The sequence below is a fragment of the Neoarius graeffei genome, chromosome 1, assembly GCF_027579695.1.
Source record: "Neoarius graeffei isolate fNeoGra1 chromosome 1, fNeoGra1.pri, whole genome shotgun sequence".
Classification (NCBI taxonomy): Eukaryota; Metazoa; Chordata; class Actinopteri; order Siluriformes; family Ariidae; genus Neoarius; species Neoarius graeffei.
In genome coordinates, this window is record NC_083569.1 from 55651541 (window position 1) to 55670172 (window position 18632).

General features: G+C 42.6%; 1 protein-coding gene across 3 annotated transcripts in view; it reads left to right on the forward strand.

Moving 5' to 3' along the window:
• Positions 1-4622: 4622 nt before the first annotated feature.
• The window catches only part of aco1 (aconitase 1, soluble), a 48091-nt gene continuing 34081 nt past the window's right edge, over positions 4623-18632 (forward strand). Inside the window, exons 1-3 of one of the 3 annotated variants that reach the window (XM_060934984.1) lie at positions 4623-4695; positions 15720-15859; positions 17454-17622. In XM_060934984.1, the coding sequence (XP_060790967.1) occupies positions 15763-15859; positions 17454-17622 (266 nt within the window). In that variant the 5' untranslated portion in view covers positions 4623-4695; positions 15720-15762. Of the gene's footprint in view, positions 4696-15354; positions 15603-15719; positions 15860-17453; positions 17623-18632 lie in introns of those variants that run through there. The other 2 variants (XM_060934991.1, XM_060934978.1) reach the window with 2 other exon arrangements.

The following is an 18632-nucleotide window of genomic DNA, read 5'->3' on the forward strand; positions in this document are numbered from 1 at the left end:
GAAAGCTTGCAATGAAGTTGTGCTTTTAGAGCTAGCGATAACGTTGCAATAGCTATATAGTCTGGTTAGTCAAATGACTTTCTATGGATTTGCCCGCCAAGTTGCCATAGTCTTGTCCATGGCTGATGTTTACACATAGCTAGTTAACTTGGACACTGTTAGTTAGCATGTGAAAACAGAGTTACGCTAACATGAATAACGTTAACTTATCTGAAGTCCTTTCAGAAATATGTTTTAGCATAATCTTGCCAAATAAACAGAATGTAGAAATCTTTCTTTTCTAGTAGCGTTAGCTACCCAATATGATTTTGAGTTTGAAAAGCATTTGCTAGCATGTCAGGTGGAGTTTCACTGACTAGCTAGTTTAACGTTAAACCACCATGATGGCACGGCATGTGTTCATTGTGTAACGCCAGTCGGTTGCTTCAGAGGCATTCGGTATTATAACTGTTGAGGCAATAATACAACAATGCACTGATAGAAGATGTACTTAATACTTAAGTATTTTTAAAAGCAAGTACTTCAGTACTTTAACTTAAGTAAAAATTTGACTGTACAACTTTCACTTGTATCAGAGTAACATTTGACCAGTGGGATCTGTACTTTGACTTAAGTAATGAAGTTGGGTACTTTATCCACCTTAGATCATTACCGTATTAAAGCAAGAAATCGTCGTTTTATCAACTTTATTTGTCGTAGAGCCAAAGTGCAAAACATATTTACACATCTATATGTTTGTATTTCTATCACTAGTGTACATATATCAACAATTACAGCTGTTAAGAGATTAATACAAGAGACAATATTGAAAATTTATGAGGTGTTATTTTTTTTCCTGCCAACCTTCTGGTCAACACTCCAATCCAGTAGGTGGCGGTAATGCACCTTTAAACTGACTTTCCAACCGCCATTAAACCCAAAAGAAGAAGACTTTGTCACGTGTATTTTTTGACGGCTGTGGTACTACTGGATTAAATAACAGTTTATACGTTGTAAACAAACATCCATCTGGAAAATGTGAACTTTGTGGAGTGAGAGAGGATGTAGAGCATGTTCTTTTAAGGTGCTTAAAATTCCACAGACAAAGAGAAAAACTGAAGAGGGAAGTGAACGCAGCCAAGAAAGCCTTTGCTTTAGACACCTTATTAGGTGAGCCTAGATCAGAAAATATCACTTGTGCTATGATAACATTTATCAAAGAAACAAAATTAGCAAATAGGATTTAGTTTGTTGTTTTTCTTTTTATTTATTTTTTCTTTGAAATGACATCCATTTCAAAGAAAAGGAGAAGAAGGCTCAAGAACAGTTTCTTTCACCAAGCAGTCAGGAGGCTCAATTCTCTCCCTGTTCTGCCCCCTGCCACAGATTCTGCTCACACACCCCTCTTCAGTATCTGACATGTCATCCTCACAGTCCCCCTCCAACACACACACACACATCTCATCGTTCATTAACACACTGAACTCAGGGACCGCACATCTCACTTTACCTCGCTCATTTGCACTATTCTGCACTATCTCACCTTAACAGCTGCTAGTTTGTTTATACTGCTTATTTCATGTTTACCTGCTATACCTCAAGTGCCCTTGACTGTGGTTATTTGAACCAATTTATGTGTGTGTATATATCTCATTCATCTCATTATCTCTAGCCGCTTTATCCTTCTACAGGGTCGCAGGCAAGCTGGAGCCTATCCCAGCTGACTATGGGCGAAAGGCAGGGTACACCCTGGACAAGTCGCCAGGTCATCACAGGGCTGACACATAGACACAGACAACCATTCACACTCACATTCACACCTACAGTCAATTTAGAGTCACCAGTTAACCTAACCTGCATGTCTTTGGACTGTGGGGGAAACCGGAGCACCCGGAGGAAACCCACACGGACACGGGGAGAACATGCAAACTCCGCACAGAAAGGCCCTCGCCGGCCCCGGGGCTCGAACCCAGGACCTTCTTGCTGTGAGGCAACAGCGCTAACCACTACACCACCGTGCCGCCATGTGTATATATATATATATATATATATATATATATATATGCACACGTTGCATGGAGGGTTCCACCCCAAGTCCAGCACCCTGAGACTATACACTAAGCGGAAAGAGGGAGGCCGAGGGCTAGTGAGCATCAAGACCACAGTCCAGGATGAAACATCGAAAATCCGAGAATACATCAGAAAGATGGCCCCAAAGGATGAACTGCTAAGTGAATGTCTCAGGCAGCAGAACCCTGATGAGAGTGCAGAGGAGGAGGAGGAACAGACAACCTGGAGAGACAAACCCCTACATGGCATGTACCACCGTCAGATAGATGAAGTGGCTGATATCGAGAAATCCTACCAGTGGCTGGATAATGCAGGACTGACAGACAGCACAGAGGCACTAATCATGGCAGCACAAGAACAGACCATAAGCACAAGAGCCATAGAGGCCAGGATCTACCAGAGTAGATCAGACCCAAGATGCAGACTGTGCAAAGAAGCCCCTGAAACAGTCCAGCACATAGTAGCAGGGTGTAAGATGCTAGCTGGATCAGCGTACATGGAGAGGCACAACCAAGTGGCTGGGATAGTATACAGGAACATCTGCAACCAGTATGGAATAGAAGTACCCAAGTCCCAATGGGCCATACCACAGAAGGTGGCTGAGAACAACAGGGCCAAGGTTCTGTGGGACTTCAGCTTCCAGACTGACAAACAGATCCTGGCTAACCAACCGGACATAGTGGTGGTGGTGATAGATGTGGCGATCCCAGCTGACGCCAACATCAGGAAGAAGGAACATGAGAAACTTGAGAAGTATCAAGGGTTGAAAGAGCAGCTGGAATGGATGTGGAAGGTCAGGGGTTGCGTGGTCCCCGTGGTAGTGGGGGCACTTGGGGCAGTAACCCCCAAACTGGGAGAGTGGCTCCAGCAAATCCCAGGAACAACATCTGAAGCCTCAGTCCAGAAGAGCGCAGTCCTAGGAACATCGAAGATACTGCGCAGAACCCTCAAACTCCCAGGCCTCTGGTAGAGGACCCGAGCTTGAGGATGACATGGATACCGCCCCCCCGCCGGGGGTGAGAAGGAGATTTTTTTTATATATATATATATATGAGTGTTTAGTCTAGTTCATATCTAGAGTGTTTATATTGTTTATTTCAGTTATTCTATTTTTATTTATTGCATTGCCTGTTTGCACCGTGGGTCAGAGAGGACTGAAATTTCATCTGTGCTGTATGTCGAGCATGTATAGCATATTTGACAATAAACTTGACTTGACTTGACATTTGATTGCACCTCAGTCTAGTAGATGGCGGTAATACACTTTGCTTGTAAACTGCCATAAAACCTGATAGTAGAAGAAGAAGGCTGTCATATCAGTACTTACAGACTGTTGGGAATACTCCAAAAAAGCTACGGGCTTTGGATGGAATATTGATGAGTCTGCTAGACAGTATGGTCTTAAAAATCTTAAGTTCAACTCTGCATTGGCCATGAGTAGTGTCTCCCCATGGATCCTCCCTGCTCCAGATGTTAATACAGTATTACTTACAGCAAAGAAAGACCACTCCAACGAACAAAGCCTTGCAATACATTGCAAAAATTATTTAATTTCTACCTTCTATGATTACCTACAGATATTCACAGATGGTTCAAAAGACCCTCAAAATGGTCAGTGTGGCATAGGAATCTGCATACCAGAACTCAAGAAGACCTATGGATATCGACTGAATAACCTCTTGTCAATACAGTAGAACTAACTGCTATAATTACTGCTTTGAGATGGATTGATGAAGTTAAACCTTTAAGATCAGTCATATGCACAGACTCGCTCTCTGTTTTGCAAAGCTTTGTCTCTGGAAATGCAATAAGAGATGATCTAGTTCTTGAAATGAAACAGCTATTAGCTCAACTCAGAAATCTTGGACTCACTGTTCAGTTTTGCTGGGTACCAGCTCATACAGGCCTCAAGGGTAATAGTTGCAGACAAAACTGCTAAGGAAGCTTTAGGTCATCACTGTATTGCAATTCACGTACTGTTAGGAAAAGGGGAAGCTAAATCTCTTCTCAAATCAATAACTATGAGTAGATGGCAGGATGAATGGGAGACAGACCCAAAGGGCAGGCAATACTTTAATGTGCAACAAAAGATTGGTGGGAAAAGAATCACTTCAATGGGGCTGGGAAGGAAGGTAGAAGTTACATACACAAGGCTGAGACTAGGACACACTGGCTTCAATGCCACACTACATGTATTGGGGAAAACTGATGGACTTTGTGCTGAGTGTCAGATTAAGGAAGACGTAGAACACATTCTTTTCTACTGTAAGAAATATAACGATCATAGGGAAAATGGTTAGAACAAGTAGGTAAAGAAGGAGACATTCATAACATTCTGAAAGAGGAGGGAATGCAGGGAAAGAGTATTAAAGCCCTTATGACATATCTGACAGACATTAGACTAATGGGAAGAATTTAGTTCCTTACACTTTCCTAATTCCCTTATATATAATTTTTTTTCTTTTTCATGCCGAAGACTTGACCTGACCAACTCACACACTCCGATACAGTAGGTGGCGATATACAATTAAATATTGTGAAACGCCATTAATCAGAAGAAGAAGAAGGCGGCTGTGGTACTACGTGTATTACGGTAGGACAGTAGGGTTCAGTGAGTTCCCAAGGATTTGTTAGTGCTTAAATTCGGTAAGTCATATGAAATAAAATAACCTAACTTGTTTGGAGTTGAGAGAAACATGTTAGGTTTTAAATAATAATAATGTGACTTTTAACAGTGCAATTGCATTTTACACACAATTTTACAAATTCTGTTCCTGATTAGTCCGTTATGTAGCTGCTGTAGCAGTCTCTGGAAGCCCAGGTTGCTCACTAGCTAGTGTATTTAAGCTGCTATCGTATACACTACCGTTCAAAAGTTTGGGGTCACTTTGAAATGCGCTTATTTTTGAAAGAAAAGCACTGTTCTTTTCAATGAAGATCACTTTAAACTAATCAGAAATCCACTCTATACATTGCTAATGTGGTAAATGACTATTCTAGCTGCAAATGTGTGGTTTTTGGTGCAATATCTCCATAGGTGTATAGAGGCCCATTTCCAGCAACTCTCACTCCAGTGTTCTAATGGTACAATGTGTTTGCTCATTGCCTCAGAAGGCTAATGGATGATTAGAAAACCCTTGTACAATCATGTTAGCACAGCTGAAAACAGTTGAGCTCTTTAGAGAAGCTATAAAACTGACCTTCCTTTGAGCAGATTGAGTTTCTGGAGCATCACATTTGTGGGGTCGATTAAATGCTCAAAATGGCCAGAACAATGTCTTGACTATATTTTCTATTCATTTTACAACTTATGGTGGGAAATAAAAGTGTGACTTTTCATGGAAAACACAAAATTATCTGGGTGACCCCAAACTTTTGAACGGTAGTGTATAACAAAGAATCAGATTCAAGTTTATTGCTAAGTCAGTTCTCACATACAAGGGATTTGCTTTGGTGATTGGTGCTTGAACAGTTAAGATAGATAGAAGAATTTAGCAAAGACAAAAGTAACTATCTACATCTCATCTCATTATCTGTAGCTGCTTTATCCTGTTCTACAGGGTCGCAGGCAAGCTGGAGCCTATCCCAGCTGACTACGGGCGAAAGGCGGGGTACACCCTGGACAAGTCGCCAGGTCATCACAGGGCTGACACATAGACACAGACAACCATTCACACTCACATTCACACCTACGGTCAATTTAGAGTCACCAGTTAACCTAACCTGCATGTCTTTGGACTGTGGGGGAAACCGGAGCACCCGGAGGAAACCCACGCGGACATGGGGAGAACATGCAAACTCTGCACAGAAAGGCCCTCGCCGGCCACAGGGATCGAGCCCAGACCTTCTTGCTGTGAGGCGACAGCGCTAACCACTACACTACCATGCCGCCCATAACTATATACATAGAATTTAAAAAATAGAAGGATCTGAAATATACAAATTTGAAACGTGGACATATTTAAGGAGTACAGTATGTGCAAGAGCTGAAGTCCAAGCTGTACAGTATGTCTGGAATCTACAAAAAATGGGTCACGTGCTGAAGATGGAGAAGAATCATGATAGGAATGTGTGAGAGGAAGAGAATATCCATCCATCCGTTATCTGTAGCTGCTTATCCTGTACAGGGTCGTGGACAAGCTGGAGCCTATCCCAGCTGACTATGGGCAAGAGGCAGGATACACCCTGGACAAGTCGCCAGGTCGTTGCAGGGTTGATACAGAGACAACCAACCATTCACACTCTCATTCACACCTACAGTCAATTTAGAACCACCAATTAACCTAACCTGCATGTCTTTGGACTGTGGAGGAAACCCACGCAGACACGAGGAGAACATGCAAACTCCACACAGAAAGGCCCTCGTCAGTCACTGGGCTTGAACCCGGACCTTCTTGTTGTGAGGTGACAGTGCTGACCACTACACCACCGTGCTGCCAAGAAAATATGTGCAATAGATTAAATAAATAGCCAAGCTGTACAGTGTGTGCCAGAATGTACGACAAAAGTTCATAGAATGAAGATGTATGACATGACCTTGGAATGTGCAAAATTACAGTTAAGAGACAAAGTGCATTAATGTTACAGATTAGAAGTGTGAGGTTGGAGTCAGTGAGGATCTCTGACCTTATTGATGAAGCCAGCTGCAGTGGGGAAAAAGCTAGCCTTCTGGCATGAAGTTTTGGTTCTAATGGACTGCAACCTCCTACCGTAGGGGAGTGATTCAAAAAGTTTGTGTCCGGGGTGAGAGGGGTCGGCCACAATCCTTTCTGCTCTCCTCAGGGTCCTGGACTCGTACAGGTCCTGAAGAGATTGAAAGTTGCAGCCAATCGTCTTCTCAGCAGAGCAAATGATGTGCTGCAGTCTGCCCTTGTCCCTGGCAATGGCAGCAGCGTACCAGACACTGATGGAGGAGGTGAGGATGGACACAATGATGGTGGTGTACCATCACTGTGTCTTTGGCAGATCAAACTTCTTCAACTGCTGCAGGAAGTACATCCTCTGCTGTGCCCATTTGGTGAGAGAGCAGGTATTCGTCTCCCGCTTAGTCCTGAATGATTATAGTTCCCAGGAAGTGGAAATGCCTCCACAGAGGTCACTGGGGAGTCAAACGGTGATTGGGGAGGGTGTGGCAGAGCTCCTCCTGAAGTCTACAATCATCTCCACTGTCTTTAGAGCATTAGGCTCTATGTTGTTCTGCCTGCAACAGGACACCAGATGGTCAATCTTCCACCTGTAGGCGGACTCATCCTCAACAGAGATGAGGGGGCTGTTATCTGCGAACTTTAAGAGCTTGACAGACCGATGACTGGAGGTGAAGCTGTTGGTGTACAGGGAGAAGAGTAGAGGAGAAAGGACACAGCCTTGGGGAGGAATCTGGTGGTGATGGTTTGGGAGTCAGAGATGGATTTTCCCCAGCTTCATGTGCTGCTCCCTGTCAGACGGGAAGTCAGTGATCCACCTGCAGGTGGAGTCAGGCACGCTTAGCTGGGAGAGCTTGGCCTGTAGAAGAGCTGGGCTGATTGTGTTGAAGGCAGAACTGAAATCCATAAACAGGATCCTAGCATAGGTTCCTGGGGAGTTCAGGTGCTGGAGGATGAAATGAAGAGCAATGTTGACAGCATTGTCTGCAGGTCAGTGATGGCTTTAAAGTGGTAAAGCACAAGGCGCTTGAAGGATTTCATAACTATAGAAGTCAGGGCGATGGGTCTGTAGTCATTTAATCCTGTGATCCTTGGCTTTTGGGGGATGGGGATAATGGTGGAGGCCTTGAAGCAGGCTTGCACATGGCATGTCTCCACTGAGGTGTTGAAGATGTCTGTGAACACCAGAGACAGCTGATCAGCACAATGCTTCAGGGTAAATGGTGATACTGAGTCGGGACCTGCTGCTTTGCAGGGGTTCAGCTTAGGGATGGCGAAAACTAAAAAAAAATCTTGGCCGACCACCGAGCCTCATTAGCCGGTTAAAGTCGGTTAACCTATGAGTTTAAAATTCTAGAATTGGAATTATTACAGGGATGCAAACAGCGTGCCTTTTGGCGGATGCCGCCCTCTCCACGGCTGAATCGCGCAGATCTGACCTTCCTTTCCCAAGGGGGGGGGGGTTGGAGCGTCCGACCACAACTTCTTCAAAGCAAATTCTGCAAGCAACATGCCGCCACAGTCCACGAAACACAGGAAGTACAAGCACGAGAAGAAAACAGCAAATCAGAAAGCCGCACCGAAGCCGCGCAAAATTTAATGTGCGCAGCTTCCGTGCAAACGCGCGCAACCCCCCGATCCACTGCCCTCCTCCCACACCCCCCACGCCTCATGGACTGCAACGGCACCCGCCTATTTAGTAATTTTAATACAGAATCCACCTTGAAATTACAATCAGACACTCCAACGCCCCCCCCCCCCCCCCCCAAAAAAAACAAAAAAACGGATCTGCGCGATTAAAAAAAAAAGTCGGCATCTGCGCCTTTAGTTTGTGTGGAGAGATATGATCTGCAATAACATGCATTGTTGGCTACGGACCGAAACATACTTTCAGAATGCACTGGCCAAGGCAGGACTAAACTCCATGTGCCTTCTAATAATAATTTAAAAAAAACAAACAGAATAGTAATTTGTAAGCTAAAAAGCCTGTCTACACTTTTCTTTCGCCGAGTGGCAGCTGGGCAGGACATGACTGAATGGGTGTTTCTGATTTGTCAGCTGTCTTTAACTGGGGCGGGAGGGTGGGACATGACTGAATGGGTGTTTCTGATTTGTCAGCTGTCTTTAACTGGGGCGGGACATGACTGAATGGGTGTTTCTGATTTGTCAGCTGTCTTTAACTGGGGCGGGAGGGCGGGACATGACTGAATGGGTGTTTCTGATTTGTCAGCTGTCTTTAACTGGGGCGGGAGGGCGGGACATGACTGAATGGGTGTTTCTGATTTGTCAGCTGTCGTCCTTACACCGCATGGCATGCCCCAAGCGTTTACAACATGGAATTCCAAGTCCTCCGCTCCAAAATCGGCAGCTTCAAAACGATTGATTTTTTTTTTTTTTTTAACCGACAACCAAAAAAAAATTAACCGGTTGACGTTGATTCGGTCAACCACCGGTCAAACGGTCATCGGTTAACATCCCTAGTTCAGCTTCTTAAAGCGTTCATTCTGGAGAGAGTTGTCAGTAGAGAGAGTTGAGGCTGTGGTGGTGGGTGGATGGGTCTCTCAGATGTGAAGTTGGAGACAGGCCCTGGAAGCAGTAGAGGTGGTGAGCTGGAGTGTGGAGTCGTGGGGGATGTTATCAGGACAGTCCCATTGTTTCTCAAAGTGACAGTAGAACTAATTCAGTTGGTTGGCCAGGTGCAAGTTGTTAACAGAGTGGGGGGCTGAAGGTTTGTAGTTGATCTGTCTGAGCCCTTTCCAGACAGATGTAGTCATTGGCTGAGACCTGGTTTTGGAGTTTTTCAGAATATGGTCATTTAGCTTTTCTCACTGCTTTGCTTAACCTGTTCCTCGACTCTTTAAACTTGTTCCTGTCCCCACTTCTGAATACTTCTTCCTTTTGCAGCCTTACCTGTCTGAACTTATGTGAACCAGAGTTTGTCATTATTGTAACTCGCCCTGGTTCATGATGGAATGGAGCCGTACTCCCAGAAGCTGATGTAGAACATCACAGCCTCTGTGTACTCGCTCATCCAGACTATTGGTAGCAGTCCTGAACACATCCCAGTTTGTACAGTCCAAGCACGCCTGAAGGTTCTCCACAGCCTCATTGCTCCACATCTTTAATGTCCTCACTACAGGTTTCCTCAGCTTTAGTTTCTGCCTGTATGCAGGAATCAGGTGGACCATGACGTAGTCAGAGTGGTCCAGTGCAGCACGGGAGATGGTGTGATGGGCATTGTTGACTGTAGTGTAGCAGTGATCCAAAGGAGCAGTGTTGAAGCAGTGCTTCTTAATTAGATACAGGCTGCTTGTGCAGAATATCTAATTTGTTAGGTGAATGGATGCCTAATGACATTACTATGTTGGCTTTACAGTTGATTTATAGTTCCTACTACTGGGGAGATTATTAGCATTAGAAATGTGTTTTTGAGTTAATATAATTCATTCAGTCTGCATGAATGGGATCTGATTTCCTTAACCTTAATCTTATCCATACACACAGATTGATTCATTCATCTTCAGTAATCACTTTATCCTGGTCAGAGTTGGTTTAGCTCCACAACCTGTCCCGGAAATACTGGATGTGAGGCAGGAATGAACCCTGGATAGAATCAGTAAAGTATATTTATGAAGGATGCAACTGAGAAATCTCAGCTGAAAAAAGTCAAAGCCAGTGTATTTTTTTTTTTTTTTTTTTTTAAACGTATGTATTCTTTTGGTCCAACAGTGCAGTAGTTACTGTAGATCCCCATATATATAAAATACGCATGACACTGTTTTGTTATGAATGGACTTTATTGGAAATGAGTTTTTGATGCAAGCACTAGATTATTGGACAAGTATCTCAGCTTCTGTATAAAGTCTGAGCAGATAAATTTCACATTGCCCTTCCTCTGTGGCTTGTCCTGTCTCAGATGGTGTGATCCTGCATGTCATGTACAAACCTCTCAAATTTGGCAGTGCCTCAAGGTTTACCGATAAATGGGGCATTAAAAGCTAAAATGCAAGTTGGAGTGGCAGGTTTGGACATATTTAATTGGGTGCTTTCGCTAATCGCAGCATGTTTAAAACAAGATCTTGGGTGTAACTGTGTATTGTGGTACCCTATCCTGGGAATACTGGATATGGGGTAGGAATGGACCCTGTATGAGACACCAGTCCATCCCAGGACATTTTAGAGAAATTTTATCATTTTATGAAAAACATGCTCAATTTGAATTTAGTGCCAGCAACATGGTTCAAAAAAGTTGGGACGGGGGCATGTTTACCACTGTGTTGAATCCCCTCTACTTTTAACAATACTGTAAATGTTTGGGAATTGAGGAGACCAATTGCTGTAGTTTTGAAAGAGAAATGTTGTCCCGTTTTTGCCTGATATACAATTTTAGTTGCTCAACAGTTCGAAGTCTCCTTTGTCGTATTTTGCACTTCATAATGTGCCAAATGTTTTAAATGGGAGACAGGTCTGGATTGCAGGCAGGCCAGTTTAGCACCTGGACTCTTTTACTACAGAGCCATGTAGTTTTAATATGTGCAGAAAGCAGTTTTGCATTGTCTTGCTGAAAGAAGGAAGGCTTTCCCTGCAAAAGATTTTGTCTGGATGGCAGCATATTGCTCTGAAACATGTATCTATCATTCAGCATTGCAGATGCCTTCCCAGATGTACACTACTGTTCAAAAGTTTGGGGTCACCCAGACAATTTTGTGTTTTCCATGAAAAGTCACACTTTTATTTACCACCATAAGTTGTAAAATGAATAGAAAATATAGTCAAGCCCTTTTTCTGGCCATTTTGAGCATTTAATCGACCCCACAAATGTGATGCTCCAGAAACTCAATCTGCTCAAAGGAAGGTCAGTTTTATAGCTTCTCTAAAGAGCTCAACTGTTTTCAGCTGTGCTAACATGATTGTACAAGGGTTTTCTAATCCTCCATTAGCCTTCTGAGGCAATGAGCAAACACATTGTACCATTAGAACACTGGAGTGAGAGTTGCTGGAAATGGGCCTCTATACACCTCTATTGCACCAAAAACCACACATTTGCAGCTAGAATAGTCATTTACCACATTAGCAATGTATAGAGTGGATTTCTGATTAGTTTAAAGTGATCTTCATTGAAAAGAACAGCGCTTTTCTTTCAAAAATAAGCACATTTCAAAGTGACCCCAAACTTTTGAACGGTAGTGTACAAGCTACCCATGTCATGTGCACTAATGCCCCCTCATACCATCACAGATGCTGGCTTTTGAACTGTGCACTGATGATAAGCCGGATGGTCCCTCTCCCTTTTCGCCTGGAAGACGTGGTGTCCGTGATTTCTAATAAGAATTTCTACTTTTTGATTTGTCAGACCTCAGGACAATTTTCCACTTCACCTCAGTCCCTCGTAAAAGAGCTCAGGCCCAGAGAAGGTGGCAGTGTTTCTGGATATTGTTTATATATGGTTTTAACTTGCATTTGTGGATGCAGTAATGAACCGTTTGCACAGACGATGGTTTTCTGAAGTGTTCTTATATATAAGTTTTCCATGATTTGCAAATCTTCACATTTTATTTATGCTTTGCACAGTGTCCCAACTTTTTGTTGTGGCGATTTCTGTTCGTCCGTCTGTCCCGGGAAGGGTGCTCACCTTCTGAAATCAAATCCTCTAACAATTTTTGGAGGAATTTCACAAAACTTGACAGGATTCTTTGTTATATGTTGGTAATACGCATATTGTAATTTCATTAAATTCGGTCACGTTTTGCCAGAGTTTTGACCCTTGATTTAACAACCTTGTACTTTTACAATTTCATGAAGGTGTTTGCTTTCTGACATCAACTCCTCTCTCAATTTTTGGATGAATTTCTCGAAGCTTGGCAAAAGGCCATGTGAGAGGATAAATCACAATATGTGTATTACTAACTTTGTTTGTGAAAATTTTACCAGAGTTTTGAGCCTTGATTAAATAACTTGTACTCAGACAATTTCATGAGGATGTACGTTCTTCTGAAATCAACTCCTCTCACAATTTGTGGAGGACTTAAACCAAACTTGGCAAAAGGCTTTGTTATATGACCGTTATATGCATATTGAAATTTCGTTTAGTTTGGGCAAATTTTTTTTTTTTAAATAACCAGCATTATGCCCTTGATTAGGCCATCCTTAAAAAAAAAATCTGTTTCCTGTCCACCGGGTGAGCAAAAAAATTTTCAGTTGGGAGGGAGGGATTTTTTTTTTTAAATATATGGATGGATAAGAAATCGCAATGCTGTGTTTTGCTTTTTCTTTCAGTACTTTATTACAAAAGCAGACACATTTAATAAAATATGACAGTTTAATCAACTGAAACTTGTACAAAAACTTTAAGTTAGCATTTTAAATGCTGACTGCAACATTTGCAAAACTTGTACAAAGATACTTAAAATGTCCGACACACGGACTTTTTGTAGTTCTAAATCGACCATTAGGCCTAGTTCGGATGAAATTACACTATTAAAATGATCACTGAATGATTTGTTTTTCTGAATCTTTACTATTTTGTTGTTCGCTAGAATACCATTTTGCGATTTCACACTTAAGCAAATGTTTGAAAACTCCGGATCTCCTTCCTTCATGGTGGCTGCCATTTTTTTGTGCCGCACGGCGCATGCGCAGAGCTGATTCAATTCTATATTCTGCGCGGAATGCAGGGCTTTCCACAAGCGCTGGCTGCCGGCCGTACAGCCGACTACACAATTAAGTCCAGCTGGCTACTTTAATGACTTATTTTTGTAGCCCACAGGCTCTAAATATTAATTTTCGATTTTAATAAAATTAAATGTTTATCTAACGGACTGACAATAATGTCAAACTGAACCGCACTTATTTAAGTTGTGATTCGCGCTGTTTGTACCGATAATAACCACAAATTCCCTGCCGACTTCGTTGATCAAGGGAGAGTAACTCATCCGCGGCCCCGACATGCGGTGTGTGTGTGCACGCACTCGGTGGAGGCAGTAGCCTAGTGTGTCGGAGGCGACATTGGAGGGAACAGAAGCAGAGATGACGCTTATTTTGTCTCCAGTAAACCGGTCTTCTCTCGTTCAATTACGTGCTGGCATCAAAAGACACCATTGGTTGTAAATGAAACCAAACTGAGCCGTTGGAGTGTATTTTCATACACAAATGGAGAAATGTTAGCTGAGTGTTTAATTGTGTAGCCACCACTGCAGACCGTTGTCGTTGTTAATTCATAGCATGCTCAGCTGCGTGAATGTGTCACGCACCGAAAATAAGAGATTTACAAGCCAGGAACGCCTCATGATGCAATACGCAAGAAAAGAAAGATGATTTACTGCCATTTTACTTTGTATTTGAGTAAAGTGAATAAATAAATGTTCTGTGGAAAATACATTTAATCCTGGGAACTGTGTGCACAGGAGTTTATTTTGTGTTTACTCCCCCCGGCTGGCTACTTATTTGTCATGGCTGGCTAGTATGAGCCTTAGTGGAAAGCTCTGGGAATGCGTAAATGTCAAGTTCGAGTTTAGATTTACGAACCCGAAAAAAATGTCGAAAGACCGGCGTTAAAAAAAAAATTTTAACCACACAAACAGCACTCACCCGGCCGGTGGACCGGAAACAGAACATTTTTTAATAATGGCCTTATTAACAAACTTGCACTTTTGGCAATTTCATCAAGCTTGCTTTCTGAAATCAACTTCTCTCAATTTTTATCCCCTGCTGGTCGAAAGGCCCGAAGGGGGATTATGTCATGGCGATGTCCGTCCGTCCCAGGAAGGGTGCTCACATTCTGAAATCAACTCCTCTCTCAATTTTTGGAGGAATTTCATGAAACTTGACAGGATTCTTTGTCAGTAATACTCATTGTAATTTCGTTCAATTCAGTCACATTTTACCAGAGTTATGGTATAGTTGCCAGTGGGGGATATTGTGCTCTCAGAGCACTCTTGTTGGAATTAAGGTTGTAACTTAACTGTGTGTTGCTCTGTGTCTATGGTGGTGAAAGGCTGGTTTTGTCTGCAATTTAAAACGAACGAACAAACAAAAAAAACCCCCAAAGACTCAACATGTCACGATTAGCCTACTTTGTCATTGCCATGTCTTTTTGTCTCTTTGAAATGAGGAGTGAGCTTGCTGATTTTGGAATTTACTGGTCAGTTCACTTGTGGGATCGAGTGAACTGCACTGCTTTTTTTTGGGGGGGGGGTTTCCTGAACCATTGTCTCAAAGCATAGGTGCATTACTGCAGTAAAATTACTACTTTGCACACTATACTAGTCATGTTTGCCATTTCCTCTGGGTCAGTGATTTTCTCTTTAACCGTTCTGTCCAATGAGCATTAGTTTCACCAGCTCTAGTCCTTGAAGTTTTAAGTTAAAATGAAATATGGGTAAACTAGATATTCTCTCGAATGGCTGTGTTCCAAAATCTCTGACATCATCGTGTGACCCATCACCTGAACACTTGTTCAGTCCCTCCCTCCAGTTTCATAATCTTTTATGCGAGGTTTCACAATATACACAACTGCCTGTCTGTATTTGTTTTTGCTAAACTTCTAATGATTGCATACCTGCTGAAATTCATACAACCTCAAACATTTAGTCCCTTTTTTTTTTTTGTGCTTCATGGTTTATGGGAACATATTTTGGAGATTTAACTTATCGGCTTTGGATCTGTCTGATATGAAGGTTTTGACGCAAGCACTAGATTATTCAACCAGCATCTCGGTCTCTGTATGAAGTCTGAGCAGATAAGTTTCACGTTGCCCTTCCTCTGTGGCTTGTCCTGTCTCGGATGGTGTAATCCTGCAAGTCGTGTCCAAACCTCTCAAAACTGGGCTGTGCTTCAGGTTTTTACTGATAAAAGGGGCATCAAAAGCTAAAATGCTCAAGTCGAAGTGGCAGGTTTGGAAGTTTTAATTGGGTGTGTTTAGCTAATCACAGCATGTTTTAAACAAGATCTTTGGTGTAACTGTTTATTGTGGTTAAATGACGTGCTCTTGATGCATGTGTTCCATGGCATGTCTTGTTACTTTTTCAGATAACTCAAAGGAAGCTTGTGTGTAAGGAGAGAGTCTTCAGCTATGACTAACCCTTATGCACACATCATTGAGCCTCTGAACTCCCAGAAGCCTGAATACAAGTTTTTCAATCTCAGAAAGCTTGGAGACCCCCGCTATGGTAAGAAAATTGCTGCAGTGTCACTAATGCCGCTTTTCCACTACAAACGCGGCTGAGCCGTGCCGTGCTGAGTCGGGCTGAGCGGGGCTGTTGGGGTTGCATTTCGACTACAACCGCGCTGAACCGTGCTGGCTGGAAGTGGGTGGACACATTGGGTGGAGTTAGCGAAAGTGGGTGGACGTCAGGTGATGTCGTTAAGCAGCGCAAACAGTGACATCAGTGACAGTGGCGGAACAAGTCAGAGCCGGGCCGGGGGCGGGGCAAATGACCGGGCCCTTTATTAAAGCTTATCATAACATCATTTTAGGCTACAAAATGTCCGCAACTGCGGTGTTTACCAATTTCAACACTACCGGGTGCAACTATGTTGTTTAGTACATCAAGTCCTTCAAACGAACATGTAACTCAGAAACAAAAAACATTAGGATACTGTACATGGCTCATAATAAAACATCAATAGCCTATACTGCGCACATTATTTGAAGGGCATACGAATGAGCGCTCAGAGGTTGCAACGGTGACAGGAAGAGTCAGAAATAAAAGGAGGGCGGTGCAAACCTCACTGAATGCACTGTGTTTACCAATTTCAACACTACAGGGTGCAACTATGTTATTTTGTACATTAAGTCCTTCAAACGAACATGTAACTCAGAAACAAAAAAACATTCGGCGACATACTGTACACGGCTCATAATAAAACATCAATAGCCTACTGCGCGCATTATTTGAAGGGCATACGACGAGCCTTGCGCTCCGCGAACTCGTCCACGATGCTCTGTATGTCACTGATTCAGTGATCTTTTAAGCGGTAGTCTCACGACCCGGAGAGTAAACAATAAACATGGAGGACATGGAGTCGTTAGTGTTGCTGGTCTTGGTGCTGTGGCTTGTTGTCACCGACAACGCGGACAGATACTGGCAAGAGCGTATAGATGAGGCGAGGCGCATAAGGCTTCAGAAATTCTCGTAATTCGTAATTATTCTCCTTCCGGGTTTGCGGTGTTTACAGATCCCAGCGCGCTCGCGGGGCGTGTGTGGGCATGTGAGGACACGCCTCCTCACCAATCAGTGCACAGGGGAGTGTCTGCTCACGCCCCCAACCTCACTCGGCACGGTTTGGCTCGCTTCAGCCCCACTCCAAAATGGTGCGAGTTTTAGGGGCTAAGCAGGGCTGAAGCGAGCTGAGTCGTGCTGGTTTTTGGTAGTCGAAACGCGAGCCGTGTCGGGCTGAAGCGAGCTGAAGTGAGCTGAAAAAGGGTAGTGGAAAAGGGCCATAAATCCCCCCCCCCCCAAATCGTGATCTAATAGTGACTTTAGTGTTGATGCCATATACTCATTTATTTTAGTGATAGTCTAATTCATAAATGTTATGTGCATTTGATGCAACTAGCATACACCGAGATGATGTGAGAGAATTTAACCAAAAGTAGCTGGAGAAGAGCAAATCATTCATATGTTAATGCCAGTGTCTGCCAATGAAGCTTGTTGCATATTCTGCCAGAATTTGTAAACTGAGGAGACCTGAAAACACTCTGATTGGAGCTGGACAGAGCTATTAACAACATTTTCATTTATTTTCTTTTTTTAAATCCAGAACACCTACCTTTCTCCATCCGTGTGCTGTTGGAGTCGGCGGTAAGGAACTGTGATGAGTTCCTGGTAAAGAAAGATGACGTGGAGCGTATACTTGACTGGAAGCAGACCCAGACTCAGACGGTGGAGGTGCCCTTCAGGCCTGCTCGCGTCATCCTGCAGGATTTCACGTAGGGTTAATTTTAATTACACCTTGGCCTTTAAACAGCCTTAGATTTGACTGCTTGTCATCTTGGCTTTTGTAAAGTTTCCTGTTTTGTAAAAGTGTTGCTATTCGTATTATTTGACCCTCCTTATAATATTTATATCAATGGTATACCTAATCCAAGATTTAATTGCAAATTAATTACAGACAAGGAGCACTGTCCTGTGGTGTGTTTACTCGCTTTAAACAGATTAATTTTCTTTAGTATATGCAAATACGCAGGTGATTGTAGGAAATCGCGTGTGCTGATTGGCTGAGAGATTTGGACCATTTCTCGATAATCACCTCGAGCGACTCGGCAAAATGGTGGCCAATCGCTTTCACAGTAAATGAAAAAGACTATTCGAAGGTAAGGTAGAATTCGGATTTATTTTATGTTTCAAAACAAAGTATTTTATGAGTTGGCATAGATAAATAACGTAAGTCTGCGCACGTTACATTTGCATGGTGCGTTTCAGGGCTCCACATTAACTTTTGAAACCACTTGTCCTGGCGGGCAAGTTGAAAGGAAATGTACTTGTCCGAAGAAAAATTTGAGAAAAAAAACCCACAAAAACTATTTGTAATAAACTAATTTCACCAGAATTACTTGAACACAATCTATTCACTGCAGAAAAAAATTGGACTCCATCAATCATTAATTTATGAGAAATTGAAAACTAGAAAATTAAAATTATACAGTATATTTTCATTTTTAAATTATTAACTTTGAATATATATCCTCCACTGATTAATTGTTGTTGTCTAATTATTCATTGTGGCTCCTGTATGGTATTTAATGGTTGTGATGAAAGTTGCGGTGTTTTTTAGGTTCTTGTTGCGATTACATTGCGGGAGGAAGTGAAAGTTGTGAGAAATTGTTGCGATTTTCTCTTTTTGTGATTAAAATTGAGTGATACGTATGTTAAATATTAAGTTATTACTGAAAAACTATTGATTAAAAAAACAGACACTGAGAAATGGTCCTATAAACAA